This window comes from Delphinus delphis, chromosome 11, assembly GCF_949987515.2.
Source record: "Delphinus delphis chromosome 11, mDelDel1.2, whole genome shotgun sequence".
Classification (NCBI taxonomy): Eukaryota; Metazoa; Chordata; class Mammalia; order Artiodactyla; family Delphinidae; genus Delphinus; species Delphinus delphis.
The window spans coordinates 39526575-39547528 of NC_082693.1; the positions used below are offsets into that span (position 1 = coordinate 39526575).

The 20954-nt window shown below is 47.7% G+C and overlaps 1 protein-coding gene across 3 annotated transcripts in view; it reads right to left on the reverse strand.

The window, feature by feature from the left end:
- FMNL3 (formin like 3) overlaps positions 1–20954 on the reverse strand; it is a 55166-nt gene that overhangs the window by 19715 nt on the left and 14497 nt on the right. For all 3 annotated transcript variants that reach the window (XM_060024736.1, XM_060024735.1, XM_060024734.1), the window contains exon 2: positions 1979–2062. In XM_060024736.1, the coding sequence (XP_059880719.1) occupies positions 1979–2062 (84 nt within the window). The remainder of the gene's footprint in view (positions 1–1978; positions 2063–20954) is intronic.

Genomic DNA, 20954 nt, shown 5'->3' on the forward strand with positions numbered 1-20954 from the left:
ACACGTGTGTGTACACAGCCACCCAAGGTTCTGAGGGGAGTGCTGAGGAAGTAGGGCACTCACAGTGTTTGATGTGAGGGGACTCCTAAAGTTATCACCTGGCCCTTAACATCATCCAAACCATAGGTTCCCCTTCTTGACTTATCCTCAGCTACTTCTCATCTGTTGCCATCTTCTCCTCCTTCAGTTAGTACTCCCTGAGCCTCAAATATTTTTCTACACTAAAAATTATTTTAAGAGCCTGCTGCTTCCTAAGAAGATGCGGGGATTACATAGCTCTAAACAGCATCCAAAATAAAGACGTGATTGGGAAATGTTGTTCACTTCCTAGCCAGCTAATGGACAGTGGTTAGGAAGGCGAAAGGGAGGGAAGCTAGGCCTTGTAGAAGCCAATTTTCTGAGCCCTGAGCCCAGACTTGGGACTGGACTGGTTTTGCTGTGTTAGGAGTGCAAACACACTTTCTGCTCCTTGCCCAGGTCCCAGGCCCCCACAATCCAAGCAACCCCAAATGCTGCAGGCTGCTTTCAGCAAGATCACTGCTCCGTCCCCTTCCACACAGGGCACAGGCTCCCCATTGTGGCCCAACCCCCTCATCTGACCCAAGGGAAAACTTTTAAGCATTCTGGTCCTGTAAGGGCCTCCACAACGGAGATATCTGAAGAGTTAGGGGATGGAGAGGGTCCAGGAGAATGATATAATGTTAGGAAACAGAACCTAAAAACAAATGAAAGAAAAAAAGGAAAGGTTTAAGAAAGAGCTGACATTATGTGACCTAGAAAAGACTGAGAGATTATCAATTAAAGACACTCAGTACCAAAGGGCTACTGTTCTCCAAACCCCAGGTAGGTGCTCAACTCCTCTTAATGCAGAATTCAAGGAAATTGGCCTTCCCTGGATAAGAAGCGACCTGGACTAGGTTCTCTGAAGCATGATTCTACCTTAGGTCAAGCAGCATGACTTGGGAAGCAGAGGAGCACAATAGTTAGCACAGACGGAGTTGGCAGCCTGAGCCCTGGCTCTATCACCTACCAGTGAAAGGCAAGTTACTGAGCCTCAGGTTCTGCTTCTATAAAATGTAACAGTGCCTTCCTCAGAGGGTTTTTGTGAGGATTAAATATATATATAAGTGCTTGGTCCATAATAAGTACTCAGTAAATGTTAGCTATTGTGATTTTTGTGATTTTGTTCAGGGCTTGAAAAAAATTATGTTTATGACAAAACTCCATCAGAAAGTGCTGGGTAAACAGAATGCCTACACTCTGGGCCAGGTGCTCCCATACCTCCCAAGAGGTAAGGAACTAAAAGTCAACTCTCCCAGCAGTGCAGACAGGCCTGTCTGAGTTCAGAAACTCATGACTTGTCATCTTCAAAGGTGGGCAGGGGAAAGAGCAAGGCCGCAGGCATTACTTCTTGATTCTGAGCTAAGTGATAATCTCTATTTTCTCTTCTGTCTATAAACACTTTCGTGTAGGGAGAGCTTCCAGTCCTCATGTTCTGAGATTTGGGAACAGGAGACTAGAGGACTGGGGCTTCTCATTCCTAGAGGCCTGTAAATAATGGGGAAAATCCTGCTATTTGCCAGGTCTGGAGCAGAGTGAGAGAAAAATGGTGCTTTGAATTTCCCAGCCAGGGACAGCCCTCACCCTGGGGAAAGGCAGAAACAAGCTCTGCTGGGAAAAACACCAAACTCCTCCACAGCAGACCCTATACCTCAGACCTACACAAACCTCCTTGAGGCTGCTGCTCACTGGGAAGAAATCAAGACAGTTCTTTGTGGCAGCTAGAGGGGAACTTGGCCTACCAGCCCTGTCTCTGTTAGGAGAGGCGTTTTGGATCAGGAAGTAAGCATGGACTGATGCCACGCCCAGGCCAGGGTTCCTCAAGGAACCCCAGAGCTGCAGTCAATGCCCACGGTCCTGCTGCCTCGTCCAGCTCAAGACACACCCCCCACTTCTGGGCCCACTGCAAACCCCGTACCTGGTCACAGATCAGATCCCACTTCTTCTCGTTGTCATACTGCCGCAGGAGCCGGGCTTTGTCAGGAGGCAGGTTCATGGAGCTCTGAGGAGAGAACCTGAGTCAACAGGGCTGATAGGCTTCCCTTAGGCCTGGTCCCTCAGGCTTCACCCTGACACTCTGTGGCTCATAAGGAAGGCTCAGAGAGGCATGACCATCCTCCTGCTTCCCCTTCATATTTGCTTAAGCTTGGTTGAACAATGTTTTCCAAACCACAGGTTGTGGAATCAATTTAGTCAGTCAAGGGTAACTTTATTTTAAATGAAAATGAACAGATTGGTTATCAGGGGGTGGGGGTAGAGGGATAAACTGGGAGATTGGGACTGACATAGACACACTACTATACATAACATAGATAACTAGTAAGAAATGGCTGTATAGCACAGGGAACTCTACTCAATACTCTGTAATGGCCTATATGGGAAAAGAATTAAAAAAAAAAAGAGTGGATATATGTGTATTTATAACTGATTCACTTTGCTGTACACCTGAAACTAACACGAGATTGTAAATCAACTATACTCCAATAAAAATTTTTTCTAAATAAAATTAAATTTGAAAAAAGAAAATGAACAGATTAAAATAGAATAGGATTGAAGATACCAGAATTCATTGCAAGTAGGAAGTATAAATAATGTTTCACAGACTTCCCTGGTGGCGCAGTGGTTAAGAATCCACCTGCCAGTGGAGGGGACGCAGGTTCGATCCCCAGTCCAGAAAGATCCCACATGCCACAGAGCAACTAAGCTCATGCACCACAACTACTGAGCCTGTGCTGTAGAGCCTGTGAGCCACAACTACTGAGCCTGCGAGCCACAACTACTGAAGCCTGCGTGCTCTAGGGCCTGCGTACTGCAACTACTGAGCCCGAGTGCTGCAACTACTGAAGCTCGTGTGCCATGCTCCAAGAGAAGCCACCACAATGAGAAGCCCACGCACTGCAACAAAGAGTAGCCCCCGCTCACCGCAACTAGAGAAAAGTCCCACGTGCAGCAACGAAGACCCAACACAGCCAAAAATAGATAAATAAAAGTTTCATGAAGTTTTGTTTCTTTTTATGTTATGTACACACACACACACACACACACACACACACACACACACAGATCACGCTGTAAAATGTGTTTCTTAACATGGGACCGGGCAAAAAAGTTTGAAAGCTACCAATCTAAAGTGGCAAGCTTCAATCGATTTCCCCCCACGGTCTGAGAGCTGAGCGGGCTTCCTGCACCACGTGTGCCCATGGGTGAATCCTGAGCCACCCACAGCCTGTGCAGATGTCACAAGTCTACCCCTTTCCCTCCTATCAGGATACAAGTGAATGAGCATAACATTAACATAAAGGTAACTGCTCAAATTTTTAAGGAAATAATTTACAGAATTTCAGGACTTTAATTATTAGTATCAATTACTTATGACACAGCTCCCAATTACTTAAGACACAGTAAAGTGTCCCAACCCCTCGTTGAGACACTCTAACCTAGAGTACAGGACAGACCAGGAGTCATTTTATTTTGTTCACTACTGTTTGCTGAGTGAATAAACGAATACAAGTGTAAATGAGTAAAAGCCAAGGCATCCATGGGTGAGCTCCACCCAGGCCAGCAGCCCTACCTTTCCCTCCCTTTTACCCCTGTCCAGCCAAGGCCCTCCTCTAGCCAGTCCGGCGGCTGCCTTGGTGGCAGTCACAGCCCTTGCCTCCAAAGGCAGATCACTCACCTGCACCCCACCCCCAACTCCTGAATCAGATATGATCTCCTACCTGAAGTATCAGAGCTGTCGGATGACCCACGTGACTACCCACAAATCTGGCCTCTTCCCCTAGCATACTCAGGCCACCTGGAAGGCCTTCCTCTCATCTTTCTCTCCTTTACCTACTGCTCCAAGTTGAGCTCTTAACTCCCGGGTAAACGAAGCATGACCACTTGGTTTACCGCTACCCACTCCTTGACATCCTCATCCCTGGGAACGTGAATCGTGTGTGCCCCGGATCCCAAGGAGTCACACAGGCCCTGCATTATTCCAAAAGCATCAGGAGTATCCTGGGAGTGGGGCCTCCATTTTCTAAGAAACTAAAAGAAAATCCTTAAACACCATTTATTTCTGTTACATGTATCTATTTATTATGCATTTATTTACATACATACGATTAAGCCAGTTGTATGCTCATCTAGCTCCTAAAGGACTGTATCTATTCATACGATCTCCAACCCCCAATAATGTCTAACCCTGTGACAGGCACTGAGTGGAGAGTAAGTTGATGGTAAACCTATGGTTAAGATGTCCCGGTTCTGAGCTCTGGGCCCAGCTCCTTGCTGGAAACAGGGTCACTATGGTTCAAAAAAGAAGTAGCGTTGGGATCTCTGCTCAGTGTTTAGAAGTAGAAGAACTCAGGAATACAAAAGAGGTCAAGAGAAGAAAAGAAGGGGAAGAGACCACCACTTCACACCTCTCCCCATGGTTTCTGCTGCCCTATTAACCTGCCTGAGCTTCCGCAGGCAAGAGGGGCTAACCGAATCCTCCCCACTGCCGATGTAGCAGGGATGGCCGGACAGGCAAATACAACCCCAGATGTTTCTCTCTGGAATTACTTTGCTAAGGGCCAATCTCAGCATGTCTCTGTCGATAACAGGACAGGAGCAGGAGGCCATAACAGAACAGGGACCCAAAGATCAAAGGTGGCCCAGAGCAAGTTCTCCCACCTAACCAGGGCCAGGCTTCTGCCAGCTGAGCCCAAGTGAGACCAGGCCTGGTTCTGGCTCTGTGTGCGTCCTGAGATGACTTCGCTGTCATCTGCTCCTTTCTCCCAAGTCTGTGCCGTGAAGGTAGAAAACAGTTGTCTCCCTTGGAAGAACACGACCGGGCCGGGGGTGGGAGCTTGTCGCTACTGTGACAGACATCACATCCCGTCTACACCAACCTCCTCCCTCAGCCACCCACTGTCAGCTGCTGTGGCCTCAGACTTCCCCACCAGGTGAACTGGTGAGAAAACGTCCCCCCAGGGCTTCAAAGACGAAGCAGAGTCACCACCTTTGGGAACCCTAGCCTAAGAGCATGGAGGAGGAACCCCAGGGACCTGGCCAAAATTTAGATGCCCAGGAGAGAGGGACATCAGTGTATGGAAATGGGTGGCAGACGCATGAATCAGCTCCAACCACAGGCCCACATCCTCCAGTCCAGAGTTCTGGGTGGCACTTTCTGGACAGTGATGGCGGCGGTCTTCTCTGCTCCTTTGGGGCTAAAGTGTGATGGGGAAGGAGGTGGGTGGGGGAATTCCCCAGCCTGCAACACTCACAAGAAGCCCATCACTGATTGGGGGGTGGGAGCCACTGGCTAGGGGGCAGGACGAGGGCCTGGCAGTTCTCCCCCTGCCAGACTAGGGAATCGGGGCTTCTGCCTCCACCAGAAAACGTGCGTGAGGCCAGCAGGGCTCAACGTCCTGAGGAAGGGCAGCTTCCTGAGTTCCGGGGACAGCCAGGGAGCAAATCTGACATGGTTCCTTCTGGTCTCGGTCAGAGGTTTGTTTCCTTGACATTTTCCTGCCATGGTTCCGCAGAGACCTCAGGCTCTCTTGAGGCAGAAGTTGGGCTGAGTTCTTGCTAACTCCTCACTGAGATCCTTGCTGAACAGAAAGGAGGTTCAGCTGTCTCGGAGCAGGGGGCACTGAAGGTGGAATCAGACAGCCCAAGACCAACTTCAGGCTCTTCAGAGTCACAGAACCTCAGTGAGCTCACCCATAAAATGGAGATAATCTCACGACTTCACAGGGTTTTATGAGGATTAAATGATAAATATTTTGGGCCCGTATGTGTCTGGAACACACAGTTCCCTGCCCGCTCTTCCTAGAAACACTGAGTAATGTTCTGACATCCCAAGGACCTGCCCTCTGGCTCCTGGATTGTCCCTCTATCTCTGCCTCTGTCCCTCCTCCTTCAGCACTGCTTCTCCACACTCTGGGGACAGAGCAATCCCTTACCCCTCCTTTGATCCCTCTCTGGTTTCCTCGAAGCCTAGGAGGAAATGAAATACCACCATCCTTGGGGAGGGAAAGGGAGACCCCAGGGAGATGGGAAGAGAGGGGGAAGAGGAACTCAGACTGAAAGCAACTCTGGGACTAATTCCTAAATCAGAGGGAACCAGCCAGAAGTCTAATAATAAAAACCTACAACAGGAAGAAGCAGAAAGGGGTGGATCTGACGCTTCTCCGGCAAGGCCGCTCTGGTTTACTGCCAGTTTGCGGCCAGGCAGAGTGCCCTGCTCAGGGGCCAACCCCTTCCTGGGCTCTGCGGGAGCAAAAGGGCCCAGTCCCCCCAAGCGAGGCTTCCTTACTCCCCACCGGACCCCTGTTGGCCCCAGAGAAGCAGAGGAGGAGGGAGGTGGCTCTAGTCGCAGAGGTTCCTTTCCCTTTCCTGCTCTGCACCCCAGGTCAGTTAGCCCCTCCTCGTTTCCTTCCCACTGCAGGGGAAGGGAAATGCCGGTAGGGTTGGAGTTTCCTTCAAAGCTGTGTCTCCTGTGCTGCGACTCACCCCTGCCTCTGTCAGTCTCCTTGGGCCAGGCCTGGGGAAAACCCAACAAACAGAAATAGGAACCACCCAAAATTCCCAGCTGCTTCTATTGGTCCCAGTCAATCACGATAAATCTCAGGAACAGAGACAAAAATGGCACAGGTCCTCTGAGGAGAGGGAGAGAGATGTCTGAAACTTTCCTGTGAAGGGGATTCTGGAGGCTTGAGGGAAGGCAGGCGAGGGCTGTCTATTTTGAGCAAATACAGAATGCGAGCTGGTGGTTTTCTTGATGTCTTCCCTCTCAGAACCTCCTCCCCACCAAGTCCCCTACGGCTGGCCACTTCTCCCCAGTGTGGCAGCCCCAGCCGCCAGGCTCAGCCCACAGGGGTGGGGAGCCCTGAGAAGCTGAGTCTAGAACTTCCCCAGAGATGAAATGAGGCACTGTCCTGGGCACTACATGCTGCTGAGCCCCAGCTCCGGGTCACAGCAGCCAGCAAAGCCTCTCGGGCATCCACAGATCAGCCCGTTATACAGATGGCAGAGGAGAATGCAGTGAGGTCCCAGGTTTGGGAGTCCAGGAGACTGCTGTAGGAGCAGCTGGAGCCCTGCGTTCCCGCCCTGTGTTCCTGCCAGGATCCCCTCACATCTCATGCCCCCAAGTCAATGGCGAAACAGGCAACACTGGGCACAAAGGGCCATGCCCAGCCACCAAAAGGACAGAGTGTTAGGAGTGGCCCAGCCTACTCTCCACGTGTCTCTCCTGGTGGGCAGTAGACGCAGCTGTGGCCAGCTGGGCACTGCTCCCAAAGGGCAAGAGCCCAAGGAGGTGGGAGGTACCGGCCCCTGCTGCCTCGGCCCCCTTGGCGGCCACAGCCAGACCTGCCAGCCCTGCGCAGTAGCAGCTCCCAGACAATGAGAGTTATTTTCAGCCAACGCTTTAACACAAGCCAGCTGGCCAGTGTGCAGGGCGGGAGTCCTCCTCCACCCAGCCGGCCCAGACGGCAGGCCCAGCCTGTTGCTTACGCTGCTGCCGCCTCTGCGTCACTGTTTGTTTATCTCGTTGTTTCAGCACAGCTCCTCCTAACTGCCCCCCAGAAGTACAATCCTGGCAAAAGGAAACCAAAAAAATCAGAGAATTTGGTCAAAGGTCCAAGAGCGAAAATTAAGAAGGTCCAGACATGGGAAGCACAGCAGTCCCTGCAAACACCCACACCTTCCCCCAGCCCCGTGACTGGCGGGAGTAATGCAGGGTAGGAAGCAGACCAGGTCGGTGGCCAGGTCTCACTGCAGCTCCCACAGACCGAGCCCAAGCCTGGCTTTGCTGCCAACCTGGGAGACGAAGCTCAGGATGGCTCTCCTTGCCTGCCTCCCTCCCATCCTTCTTTTCAGAGCTCAGGTTTGGAGAAGATAACTTGAGACAGAGTCTGGAATGAGCCTGAGCCAACTGGGAAAGGCTCTGGGAGAAGAACTATATCCTGCAGCAGAAAGGAAATCACAAGAACAGTTCATGACACTTGGCTGGAGGAAGAGGTAGCCCTGCCCGTGATGGAGTGGGATGAACACTTCAAGAATAGGAAGGGGTGGACAGCAGCAGTCACCTCCCTGGACTCGAGGCTTCCTGCCCTGGTGCTACCAAACCCCATAGCCTCAATGGTACAGCTGCCCCTCCCTCCTCACCTCCCTCCATCTGCAGCCCCATGCACAGGGGCTCATGGGTGTGACACAGCTCTAGCCACACACACGGTTTCCTCAAGGCCTAAGCTACCCTACTAGACTTATGGGTGGGTGCTCCTTGACTTAAGTCTCTGTAATGGCTTAGGTCTGGCTTTCTGGTTTTGTTTACTTGAAGCTATCACTTTGGGGACAAGCTGCCAGGGAAAAGCCAGCTTTCAGAGCCCTGTCTGGAGAACGTGCTTCTGTGGTCACTGATGACTCTATAACCAGAAATGACTTGTTGAGCAGTTACGGGCCAAGTCCCTGAGCAGCCTGGAGGAAAAAGAGATGGATTCGCCAGATGTCTCAGGCTGAGCTCTGCAACTCACACCAGGGAAGTCGGGTAAAGGAGAGGTCCTAGAAGGCCAGCAACAATCAAACAAAGAGGTGGCTTTATCCAAATACAACTATACCCCCCGAGGCCTCTTCTTCACCCTGGAACACTCCCGCGTTGGATCCTGAGCCGGCACGGGAAGTTGGCCATGACCCCAGTGCCGGCAAAGCCCCCCAGCTCTACCCTCTGCCACACTGTCGGCCTCATACCTGACATCAGGTAACCTTGGCAGGTAACCTGGCCCTGGCTAAGGACACCTTTCTGGCCTACTCAGTCAAGAAGCACACAGCCTCGGATAGAAGGACTTTTGTTAGCTAGGGGCCCCAAGCCCCAGCTTGAAAAGTCACTGCCACAGCAACTTGATCTATCTGCTGGCTCCTCAGCCCCTCCTCGCGGTTAGCCAGACCCACACAGTCCCCAGTTACGCAGAATGGAAACTATTCTGCTGGGGGCAGCTGGCTTTCCAAAGCTAAGGAGTCTTGGGGCAGAGCCTCACATTATCCCGGTAGCCAACCAAGGTCAACCCTTCTCTTCATGACATTCTGCCCTCCCGCCAGGGGAGACCTAATAGGCAGCGCTACCTCACAGAGGACACAACGTTTCTGGGGTAACATCCTACAAAAGGCATCTTCTTCTCTCTCCTCAGACCACAGCCCATTACCACTAGGACCCAGGGCGTGTCCTTCCCAGGGTCTCTCATCCATACCTTCCCTTCCCTTCCATTCCCACTGCCACAATCGGATAGGCCCTTGTTCACTCCTGACCTTCTGGGATAACCTTCTAGCTGGCATCCCTACTTCCAACCTGCATGTGGATGAAATTTCTAAACTTCCTAGCACATAAGATAAATCATGTTTCTTTTCAGTTCAGAAATCTTCTCTGACTCCTTACCATTTACACAAGAAAACCTAAACTCCTTGGCCTACTGTTCTTAGCATCTTAAATAAGAAAGAGCTTCACAGGTAAGATTCTCCCTGGGTTGGCCCCAGCATCTCTGACCAGCTCATTCTCTCCTGGACTCTCTCTCAGAACAGCCACTCTTGCCATAGGATTTTGCTTATAACTGACGTTTCCCCAATCTTCTGAATCCCTACCTATTACTACCTGACTCAAAATCCAACTCTGTGACTACCCAACACAGCTCAATCCCTCTTCTGAGCTCCAAAGCATAATCACATGTGAAGAATGATACGGCAGAGACCTGCTTGTTATCCCCAACCTCTTCTCACCTTCCTTATGAATGAACCTCCAATGTTCAGCTGAGCACTTAGCAACCAGAATTAATATATTTCTATAAACAACAAGGTCCTACTGTATAGCACAGGGAACTATATTCAATATCCTGGGATAAACCATAATGGAAAATAATATAAAAAAGAATGTATATATGTGTATAACTGAGTCACTTCGCTGTACAGCAGAAATTAACACAACATTGTAAATCAACTATACTTGAACTTAAAAAATAAATTTAAAAAATTAAAAGAATTAATATATTTCTCATCTTCCCTAGCATTCAGGTGTGGCTATGTGACCATGTGGGATGCAAGTAGAAGTAGTGTGTACAACTTCTGAGAAGTATCATTAAAGGGAGGGAGTATACCCTTCTTTTCTCCTTCCTCTGTCCAGCTGGTTGGAATGCAGAGGTAATGGCTAGAACTTCAGCAGCTATTCTGGACCATGAGGTGACCTTGGAAATGAAGTCCAGATGAGTGAAGCAAAGAGGAAAAAAATAGCTGTTCACTGATACCATGGATCTTAACACAAACTGAATTAAGTCATATAGTGTCTTTTCATGTGTGTATTTCCTTTATTTACAATTAGAACATGAACTCCTGGAGGGTAGGGGTCATGCCTTATCCTTCTGTGAATCATGAGCAGGTGCTTAATAAATAACTGATTGATCCTGCTACTACCTCTCCCATCACCAAGTCTCTGGTTCAGTCCCTGGTTATTTCTGGAGGGGATTATCCAAATTCTTACAATTGTCCTTGCTATTTCTGGTCCCTCTCCTATAATCTGCCTAATGTGCTACAGCCCAAGTCACTTTCCTTAATGCTGCTTCTCCCTCAGCAAACTCCCACTTCTCATTCTGAGTTTCAACTCTGTCCTTCAGTTCACGCCATAAATCTAAGACACTCCCCTGACTCATCTTCTAACCAGACTCATCTTAAAGCCCGCTAGCCCACAAGCTCCTGAGCACAGGCACCATCATCACCAGCTTGTTTATCACTGTAGTAGGTGCTCAATAAAGTTTGGGCAAATTGAATTTCCCCATACATATACTCCTCTTTTTCCTGACCCTAAGATTTCTATTCTACATTGTCCTCAGAGATCATCTCCTTCCCAATTGCCAGCCATGCGCCTCATCCAATTCACAACGGGTGAAATCCCACCTTCTCTAGCAAATCTTTCATAAGCGAGACTGGTAAGGTCTACACTCGCCCCCTAACAGCGTCTCCACACATTTACTAACGCCTTTAAAATGTGTTCATGGAGTTGTAATTTATAGCTAATGTCTCTTCACCTTTTCTTGGGTGTTCAATAAATATCCTATCACAAATCTCAGAGTGGTTAAAGCACAGAATGAGGAGCCACACTGCCCTGGTACGAATCTCGGTTCCACCACTTACTAGTGTGGCCTTGGGAGACTTATTTAATCTCTATGAGCCCCAGTTTCCTCATCTATAAAATGGAGGTAGAAATAATACTTACTTCATAGGGTTGCTATGATGATTAAAGTTAATATATGTAAAGCATTTAAGTCAGAAGTAGGTAGTAAACGTTACACATAAAGCTAGCTATGCTTTTTGAGGGGGGTGGGGTTTGGATTTCTTATTCAACAATTAGCTGGAAAATAACATGCCAATCACTAAGCTAGGAGCTGGGGATATAAAAATAAATAGGACAGGATCCTTACATTCAGGAAGTTTATATCCAGAGGGCAAGGTAGACAAGCAAACCAGGGATGAGTGCACACAGCACAGCTGTGAAACAGGTGCACGTGGCACCGTAGGATCCCGAGGATGCAAAATCTAATAGAGGAGTCGAGTAAGGCTTCCTGGAAGAAATGCTATAGGATTTAGTCTTAAAACATCAAGCAGGAGGAAGGCAGGAAAAGCAATGAAGCAGGGGAAGATGGTGATATGCTAGGCAAGGACACAGCAATTGAAAGTACACAGACACACAAAACGCCATAAAAGGTCTGGGAGTCCCTGATTTACAATAATGGAATAAAAGTATATATGAGGATATTACAGCAGGCAGGGAACAGCCAGATGACACAAGGTCTAGGGAACTAAGGTAAGTAGGTAGGCATGAGTAGGATAATAATGATACTACTATTAAAATGATAAAATAATGACAAAAGCTAACATTTATTGACAAAACTTTGATAAGAACTCTGTATGAGGGACATCCCTGGTGGTCCAGTGGTTAAGAATCCATCTTGCAATGCAGGGGACGCTGGTCAGGGAACTAAGATCCCACATGCTGCGGGGCTACTGAGCCCTCGTGCCACAACTAGAGAGCCCTCACACCACAACTAATGAGGCTGCGTGTCACAACTAGAGAGAAGCCCTTGAACTGCCATCAAGAGCCCACGCGTCGTAACAAAAGATCCGACATGCCACAACTAAGACCTGATGCAGCCCCAAAATAAATAAATATTTTAAAAAAAGAAGAACTTTATACGATTATCTCATTTAATTCTCACAAGAACCCTATGAAGTTGGGACTAACATCATTCCTATTTTACAGGTGAGGAAACAAAGGCTTCGAAAGGCAGGCCGTGGAACTTGCCCAGGGTCACACAGCCAGTACGCAATAGAGCTGAGATGTGAATCCAGGTCTGACCCTGAGTTTGTATTCCCATACAATGCCTCTTCTGAGACAACCAATTGTTTTAGCCCTTCTCTGAACCTTTTCAAATTGCATGCATCCTTCAGGATCAATACGATCAACGTTCCTCATGAAGCCCCCTCCAAACAACCCAGACCTCTGCACACTCCTTCCCCTGAACTTCTGTGGGGCTTCCTGCCCTTGCTTCCCATCCACAATTATATTCAATCATTCCTTCAATACCAAATACTGGTGTCTTCTAGGCATCATACACTGTGCCAACTGGAAGTCCTATTTTGCCTTGCGATAACTCTTGTATATTTACCAAAAAAGGGAAAACTATGGCCTATAAACGTCTACTCTGGGCCAAGCACTATGCTAGATCTTTTAATTATAAGATTTCACACAAAAAATTACTGCACTCTCATATTACTACTCACATTCTGTATTACTTCCTGAACTAGACTGTAAGCTTTGTGAGGGCATGGACTTTCCTTGACCACACCTGTTCCTAGACAAGGATGTCTGACACACAGAAAAAGCTTAATAGGTGCTGTGAGCTGCCTGTGTGGATGGCAGAGGCCAGCTGGGGGCAGCACTCCATCTCACCCAGTGTACCAGCTGGGGGCCTGGCTTGGGCTTTCTAGGCGTCTCATAAATCCAGGAGCTTATTATCAAAACATAAAACTTAATGAATCCCTTCCTACATCCAGACTACACGTGGGAGGGGCACGACTCCTGCTTTATGCCCCAGCATGAGCTCACATCTGTCACCAGTCATATCAGCTGGGGAGAGGCACTACAAGTCCTTTGTCTCTCCTTGCTTTTTCAATTGCTCTCAAATGGAGGTGCATCTCAGTGCCTCAGTGCTCCTCTGCTCTTTGGGGAGGAATCGTAAAGACCCCAGTCTGCTCTTGATCCACAAGCCACCCTCCCAACATTGTCCCTCCTCATGACTTTAAAGGCCAGAGCTTGACACAGAGGTTATGACTGCCCACACCCTACCCCATCTTTGAGTGCCCCAGCTTTTTTACATCTCATTTGATTGTCCAGCTAGAAAAACACCTCTTTGGAAGTAGCCTTCTGGGAGTTCCCACCCCAGAGAGACCCTGAATCTTGTCTGCTTCTCTCAATGTCTGGTGTCCTAGGTGCCATATTCACTTGGGGCCACAGATGGGGAGGAAAACATTACTGAGCGTCTCTTATATGCCAGGCACTTTTCTCACAAAATCTCACTTACTGTTCCTAATAACCAGTGGAGGTAAGTGGTATTATGCCTGCTTAACTGGTGAGAGAATTAAGAATCTGAGACCAACTGGCTCAAAGTCATACAGAAAGTGGCAGAACCCAGATTCAAACCCAGATATGTGGCCTCCAACAGAACTTTTGCCAGGACATGGCTTTTTCCACCATACCCTGCCATCTCCTTACAAAGAAATCAAATCTCCATTTCTAACTTGGGAAGGTCCATCTGTATTGGTCTGACCGGCTTTGGTTGATCATTAAATGGTGCCTCCCTGTCCAGCAAGACTGGGTGAAACTAGCTGAACGAGGTATGTGTGCCAAACACCTGAAGTTCAAGGTTTCTGTCTCAGAGTAAGAAGGACACCATGCAGAGCAAAAAGACAAGGGAACTCCCCTCTTGGACACCACAAGGTGACAATTCCCTCATACCTGAATGGCATTTTAAACATTCAGAGAGCTATAAATAACAGCATGGGCTTTGGAACAGAGAGGACCTAGATTTGAATCCTGGTACTTTTCATGAGACAGTGGGAAAGTTACTAGCCTTCTCTGAATCTCAGTTTCTTCATCTATAAAATGTGAATCACAATCTCTACCTCCTAGAAGAATTAAGTGAAGGGACGAAAGAATGAAAAGGAGTTTGAATAGTGCCTAGCCCAGGAGAAGGGCTCTATAAATGGTAACTTGGATGAGCTACTCCAAAGAGTTGCAGGTGACTCAAAGATAGCTTCTAAGCACATACATAAAATATAATTTCACAGTACTTTAAAATGCATAAAAGAGAGAGTATATACATGTAGCTGAAGAGTATAGGTTAAATATATTTATACGCTTATTAATTCTCTAGGTTAGAGCAGTTGCACACACGCCCCTCCGAAAGGTAAGACTGAAAACACCAACAGCCACCCAGAGGATTCACAGGAAAGCTGGGACCAGAATTTGGGGGGACAGAATTGAGGCACCGACTAACTAAGGTGCTCTGCTGAGTGATCTGGGACAATTCCTCTAAACTTTGGGATGAGATTTTGCAAAGAAAATTGTTTTTCGTGTTCCGCCTTATCTCAAGTCCCTCACCTCCCCGTTGTCTCCCAACTTCTGCAGGTTAAACCTGCCGTCTGCAAACCTGAGGTTTGATCTACCACAAATCTCTGTTTTCGGCCCCCTCAGCTAACTACTCTTCTCAACAACTGTTTCTCTCCTTGTGACCTTGCATAAGTCTCAGGAGTTTTCCCTCCCAGTCCCTGAAGGTCTGTGCTGTCTGTGGGAATATAGAGAGAGGCATGAGAATGTTTTGACCCCAAATTTTATTTGACCAGTAGACACCAATGACTCTCAAATATGCATTTCCATCTCAAACTAGAAATCTGGGTATCATCCTGAATTCCTCCCTTTTCCCTTATCTCTACCTTTCCAATGTCAAATCTAATCCATCACTGAGTCCCCAAATTTAATCTTTTAAACTATTTATTGAGTCTGTCCTATCATCTCCACCATGCAAACCAGCTCTGGTTCAGGCTCCCATCATCATCACCACACTAGAAGGCCTCCCACTCGGCTGCCCACCTCCAGTTCTGATTCCCTTCCCATGGCTGCCACAATGATCCACTCACACCTCAAAATCTGACCATGACACTCTCCAACAAAAAGCATGAAGTATGGTCCATCCGCATGGCATTCAAAGCCCTCCTTACTACTCGAGCCATCCCCACCCTGCCACCACTGTCTGCCTTACACCTTACACTCCAAGAGCCCCGCGCAGCAGCGGGAGGATTCTCTGAAATACATCACTCTGCCTCACCCTGATGCCGCCACTCTACCTGCTTTCTCTTCCACACTTCTCTCCAACTCCTAATTATCCCTTTAGCCAGCAGAGACTTCCTCCTACAGGCAGTATTCCCCAAGCCCCTCCCTGTGCTCCCCAGATGTTCCTGCATGTCTATACCATTGTGCTTCCCAAGCTGAAGACTGCAATTAGATGTTTAATGTGTTTGTCTTCCCCTCCAGACTGAACTCCTAGGGGCAGACACTGTCTCACTCACCTTTATTTCTCTGGCACTTCACACAATCCTAAGTGCTCAGTAAGTGCTTGCTGAGCGAATGAACACCGTGCTGCACTCGGGAGTCTCTGAGGGCTAGTACTGCATCCCTCTCCCTTCCTTGTCTCCAGGCGAGGAAGATGACACCTGCGCCATTCTCAGTTCGCAGCCTCCAGAGGCCCTCCAGAGTCCTGAGTAAATTTTCACCTAGCCACAGAATAAGGCTGGAATAACCTCTCTGCCCTCTCACCTCCAAGACAGTCAGAAGCAACTAGTTGACATTACAACATTATGACACCATTTTTTACAACATTATGACACCATTTGACATTTCCCTACAGGCATCTGTAGGCAACAAGTACTAGATGGTTTCTTTACAATTCTTAGAGGGAATCAACTGAGAAGCCAAATGCCACCCAATACTGTCTGGCTGGCTACCCTTCAATTCCTGAGGTTTTGCTCACAACTTTTAACAAGGGTATTCTGGGGAAATGACAGATAAACGCTTTGGGAGCTCACCAGGCCCTGCTGCCCTGTAAAAGCATAAGAGATTCTTAATTCCTTACATACGATGCCAGCAGTAATTAGTCAAGCCCAAAGGGAGCAATTGATAGTTGCTATTGCACTGTCAGTCTGGAACTCATGCCAGATACATCAGAAAATAATCTGTAGACGTGAGCACTTTACAAGGGACTCACCAAGTGCCCTGACTGCCAAGGGCCTGAGGATAACGAGTGTTTGTGTAATGCTGATTCTGCTGAGCGGCAAGTAAAAACAAAATAACCACAACCATTAGCAAGAAGTCTGTGCAAAGTAAGGGGCCCAAGCATACTCTGGACACAGAAGGTTCAAACTAAGATGCTCCTTCCCACTTAGCTATCTTTCGTCCATCAATTCTAGAACATTGTCTGGGTCTCACTCTGAGGCTGGTTTTGAGGGGGAGTCTGTGATCCCTTCAATCTGCAAATGAACCCACATAACAGTGGCCACCACCACCCCAGAGTTCAATACAGTCCCAGGGGCAGAGGTCTGGACCTCGGTAGCCCTATGCTGGCTACTCTGGCCTTGGTAAGTTCCCCAGTCCAGAAGACTCTTAAAGGCCGATCCTTCCATGGCTGTACTAGAGATGAAATGTGCTAAAGGATAGGCCAAGGGCCACGTTAGTTCCTGGAGATCCTAAGGCCCGTGCAGAGGCCATGACAAGGCCAACATGGAGTAGGAAAGCCAGGTGACTAATATGTGGTGTGCAATTCAGTGATTTCACAACTTTGAGGTACACAGAACCAGTCTCTTACCCATCAATAATAATCCATATTTCTTGAATATTTTCACTGGGCTCCTTAATACCAGACCCCTGACTTTAAGAGGTTAGTGGTCTTAGAATATTTCAACTTAAAATTTATTGAGCACCCACTATGCCAGACACTGTCCTGGATCTTTTATATATGTTATTCAATGCTCACCAAATCCCTAGAAGTCAATATTCCTATCCTGATTATATAGATAAAGAAAACAAGGCTTGAGGAAGCTACAGCACTGGCCCAAGGTCACAGAGCTAATAAATGGCAGAGCTGGGATTCAAATCCAAATCCACTGAGCCCCAAAGCCCCTGAAAAAGGCCTGGTGAGCAGCAGGCACAGGCAGAAGGAAGCCCTGCACTCCTTGCAGCTTCCCAGGCCAGATTTCTTAGTCCTCCTCTAGCCAAGAACACACGGTGACTTCAGGAAATCTTGAGAGGACCAGGCTTGAGGAGCCCTGGAAAGACAAGTATCTATTTACAGTCAACCAGCACCCTGCCCAGCCCTGCAGACAGTTCTGACCAGTGGAGCCGGGAAGAGGCAACCACAGGCTCCGACTGGGCCCACCTGGGCTAGGAAGCAGCCAGGCCCCTCGCTGAGCACGGACCTAACCCTGCCCTGCTCAGGGAGCCCCTGTCCTGGGGGGCTCTCGGGAGCTGGGGTCCAGAGTCCACAGAAAGTTGTCTTCACTATTCCACTTTTCTCCTGTACTTCAACCCCTCAAACTGCCACTTCATTAAAATAGTGCCCCTCTTACTCGCCACCCCTTTACCTTCTTTTTCTTCATGGCACTTATCCCTGCTCAACATTCTATGACAGACATGAGTATGTGTTTATTGTTGTCCCCAACAAAAACGTGAACTCTGTGGGGCAAGTCCCTTTGTCTCTTTTGTTCACTATGGGATCCCTAATGTCTAAAATACACAGTAAACACTCAATACATTTGTGTTGAATGAATAAATGAGTGATCACTCAATCAAACATTTAAAAACTCTACTTCCCTCCAAGTGGGTTATATGAGAGGCAAGACTGAATAATGCCAACCTCCCAGGAAGCACCATCAAACCTGCTGTTGGACCCTAAATTCCCTTCGAAATATCTCCCTAAAGCTCACCCCCAGGCCCAAAAACCCTAACTCACTGCAGAGCAGGTACTCAAGGGAGAAAATGCAGCAGCGCTTAGGGAGGAGACACATTTCTCCTCCAGTTAAATACAGCCCAGGACCCCTGCAAATTAAAAGCTCCCTCTTTACTGAATCCACTCAGCTTTAGTTATAGGTCACACTTTTTATTTTTGTAACCAGCCAACCCACCAAATTATAGGCTCAGACCATGGACAGGCACACTAAACACTGGGGCCAGCCTAGCAGAGGCACTGCCCTTTCTGGCCTGAGGAGGGTGTAGGAAGGAGGGTTGAACACCAGTCAAACCTGAAAGAGCAGAAGGCACGATCACTCTGCTGGGCAGAGTTGACTGAGGAGCCCGGTCACTTCCCAAACTCCTTATCAAGGCTGATAAGGTTCCATGACCTAAGCCCTGCTCACCTTTCTTCTGCCTTCCCTGATGTCTCTTTAGCATCCTTGCTGACCAATCTGGCATCTCTTCAGTTCCTCGAAATGTGCAAAGTTCTTTCCCAGCCCAAGGTTTACTCTCTCTTCCTAGAAAACCTCTCACCCAGATCTTTACACATGGCTATAAGGATGAATGGGGGGTGGGGGGCAGGAAGGTGGAGCTGGGTCTGCAAGACTGCAGTAGAGAGACAACTAAGGAGTCTACTACAATGGACCAGGCAAGAGATGAGGATCCTCTACCCCAGCAGGTGGGGCTCCTGGCTGCCCTTCATATATCTGGCTAATTCTTCCTCTTTAATCCCCTCCCACACTGCTCTGGCCTTCAGTCTCCTCTCTCCTGAACCACACCTGTCCCCTGTAAGACCTGACAAAGTCCATGTCTTCCTGAGAGCACTGCCTGATTAGCAATCCCATGCCACGCTAATCCTTCCCTAACCCTCTAGTCCTTCTATGCTTGGAGCTGTGTGGCACCTCATCACTTCATGATCTCACTTGGTCTTCACAAAAACATGTGATTGGGCAAGACAAATATCCCCATGTTATGGATAAAATAACTGAGGCACATAGGGAGCCTCACGGATAATCTGAGGAAACGCACTTGTTTTAATTCTCTAGTTGTTCAAAGTACAGTTCTATTTTGTCTCTCCAACTTGCATTATCTTCTATTTCTTTGTTATTCTCCAAAGCACTCGAGAAAGTGCTGTATATGCAGTAGGCACCTAAGACCTGTTTCCTTAATAAATCAAGAAAGGAAGGAAAATGAAATGAAAGTAGAAAGTCTCTCAGAGATTCCAAGGCTGCCTCTGGCCTTCATTTAGAGGGAAGCTTTGGTTATACTCTCTCGTAACAACCTGTTCTTTGTCTCCCGAGGACATATAACTTGTAGTTAAGCATTTATTTGTTTAATATCTGCATTCCCATAAACTCCATGAAGGCAGAGGTGATATTTGTTTTTCACCACTGTATACCCAGTGCTATCACTGGCACACAGTAAATAAAAAAGGAAATACTTGTTGAATAGTGAAAGTCCTAGTGGGATAGCTGGGATTCAAACCCAAGTCTGGCTGACTCCAAAGCCCAAATCTTCCCACCACACCTCTCAGCAAAGGAAGACTTGTTCTACTTTCCCTGTGTTCTGCCGTAATGTACACAATCCCCACCAAAGCCGTACTGAAGGCGGGGGCGGGGTGGTGACCCTGGAAAGAGAAGGAGATTGTGGTTAAGGATGTGGGTTTTGGAGTGAAACTGCTTGGATTCAAATTCTGACGTCACCACCTACTAGCTGCGTGATCCCAGATGAGCTATTTAACCATCCTGGCCCTCCATTTCCTCATCTATAAAATGGAGATAATTATAACTACTTCATAGTTATGGTGATTAAATGAGATAATGCGTATAAAGAGCTTTGCCAGATGCTTGGCATACCATTAGCATGCAATGAACATTAGCTGTGAAAATGATTAGCTATCCACATTTCTGGGAGACAAGAATCTAGAGAACATAGTTTCCTTGGGGGTTGGGGCTGCTGAACTGACTTAACTTTGAGAAGCTTAGCTGCAGTGAAGCCCAGAGCTTGTTTATTCTCTTTGCTGACTTCACCTGCTAAACTGAGGCTGGAGGTGCAGCTTTCACTAGCCTAGAAATGAAACAGGCTAAAAATATACAACTTGGCTGTGTCTGGGAGACCAAGGTTGGGCCTACATTTAAGAATGTAAAATATAGCCTCAGGGCATAAGGGCATCTCTTAGGATTCTTTCTACTATGAAAACTAGTGCCAAGCTCAGTACAGGGCAGGGAACGACCTCACTGGTGTCCTTTCTCCCTGTTGCTCTCTTCTTTTGGGTCAGCGCAGAGAGTGAGAGAGAGGAGCTTTCTTTTTTGCAATAAAAGTTGAGTCATCCTCCCCTATTTTTATTCCTCCTTTTCCCTTAAAGGAGGAACAAATACATGGGTACATATTGTTAAAAAAATTAATCAACTCAAAAGCTTATAGAATAAAAAAGGAGTCACTGTTCGGCCCCCAACCCTATCCATTTCCCTCCGTAGGTCACCACAGGGACTAACAGCTTGGTATTGACTGTTCCAGGCCTTTTCTCTAAACATTTACATACAAACATGTGGCTTTATAAAGCATTACATATACTCTTCTTTTAATTCCCTTTTTAGACGATTCTATTTATACATACACACACACACATATCTTCGAGATTCCATCAGCCACAACCATTTATTGAGTGCCTAGCCGGTGCCAGGTATTTGGCTGGACAGTGATAAGCATACAGAAAGTTTCCACCCTCATGGAGTCAACAGTCTGGGGAGACAGATAATAAGCAAGTAATTAAACAAATAATTTTAAAATGGAAAATAATACAAAAGAAGTTAATAGGATGCTAAGA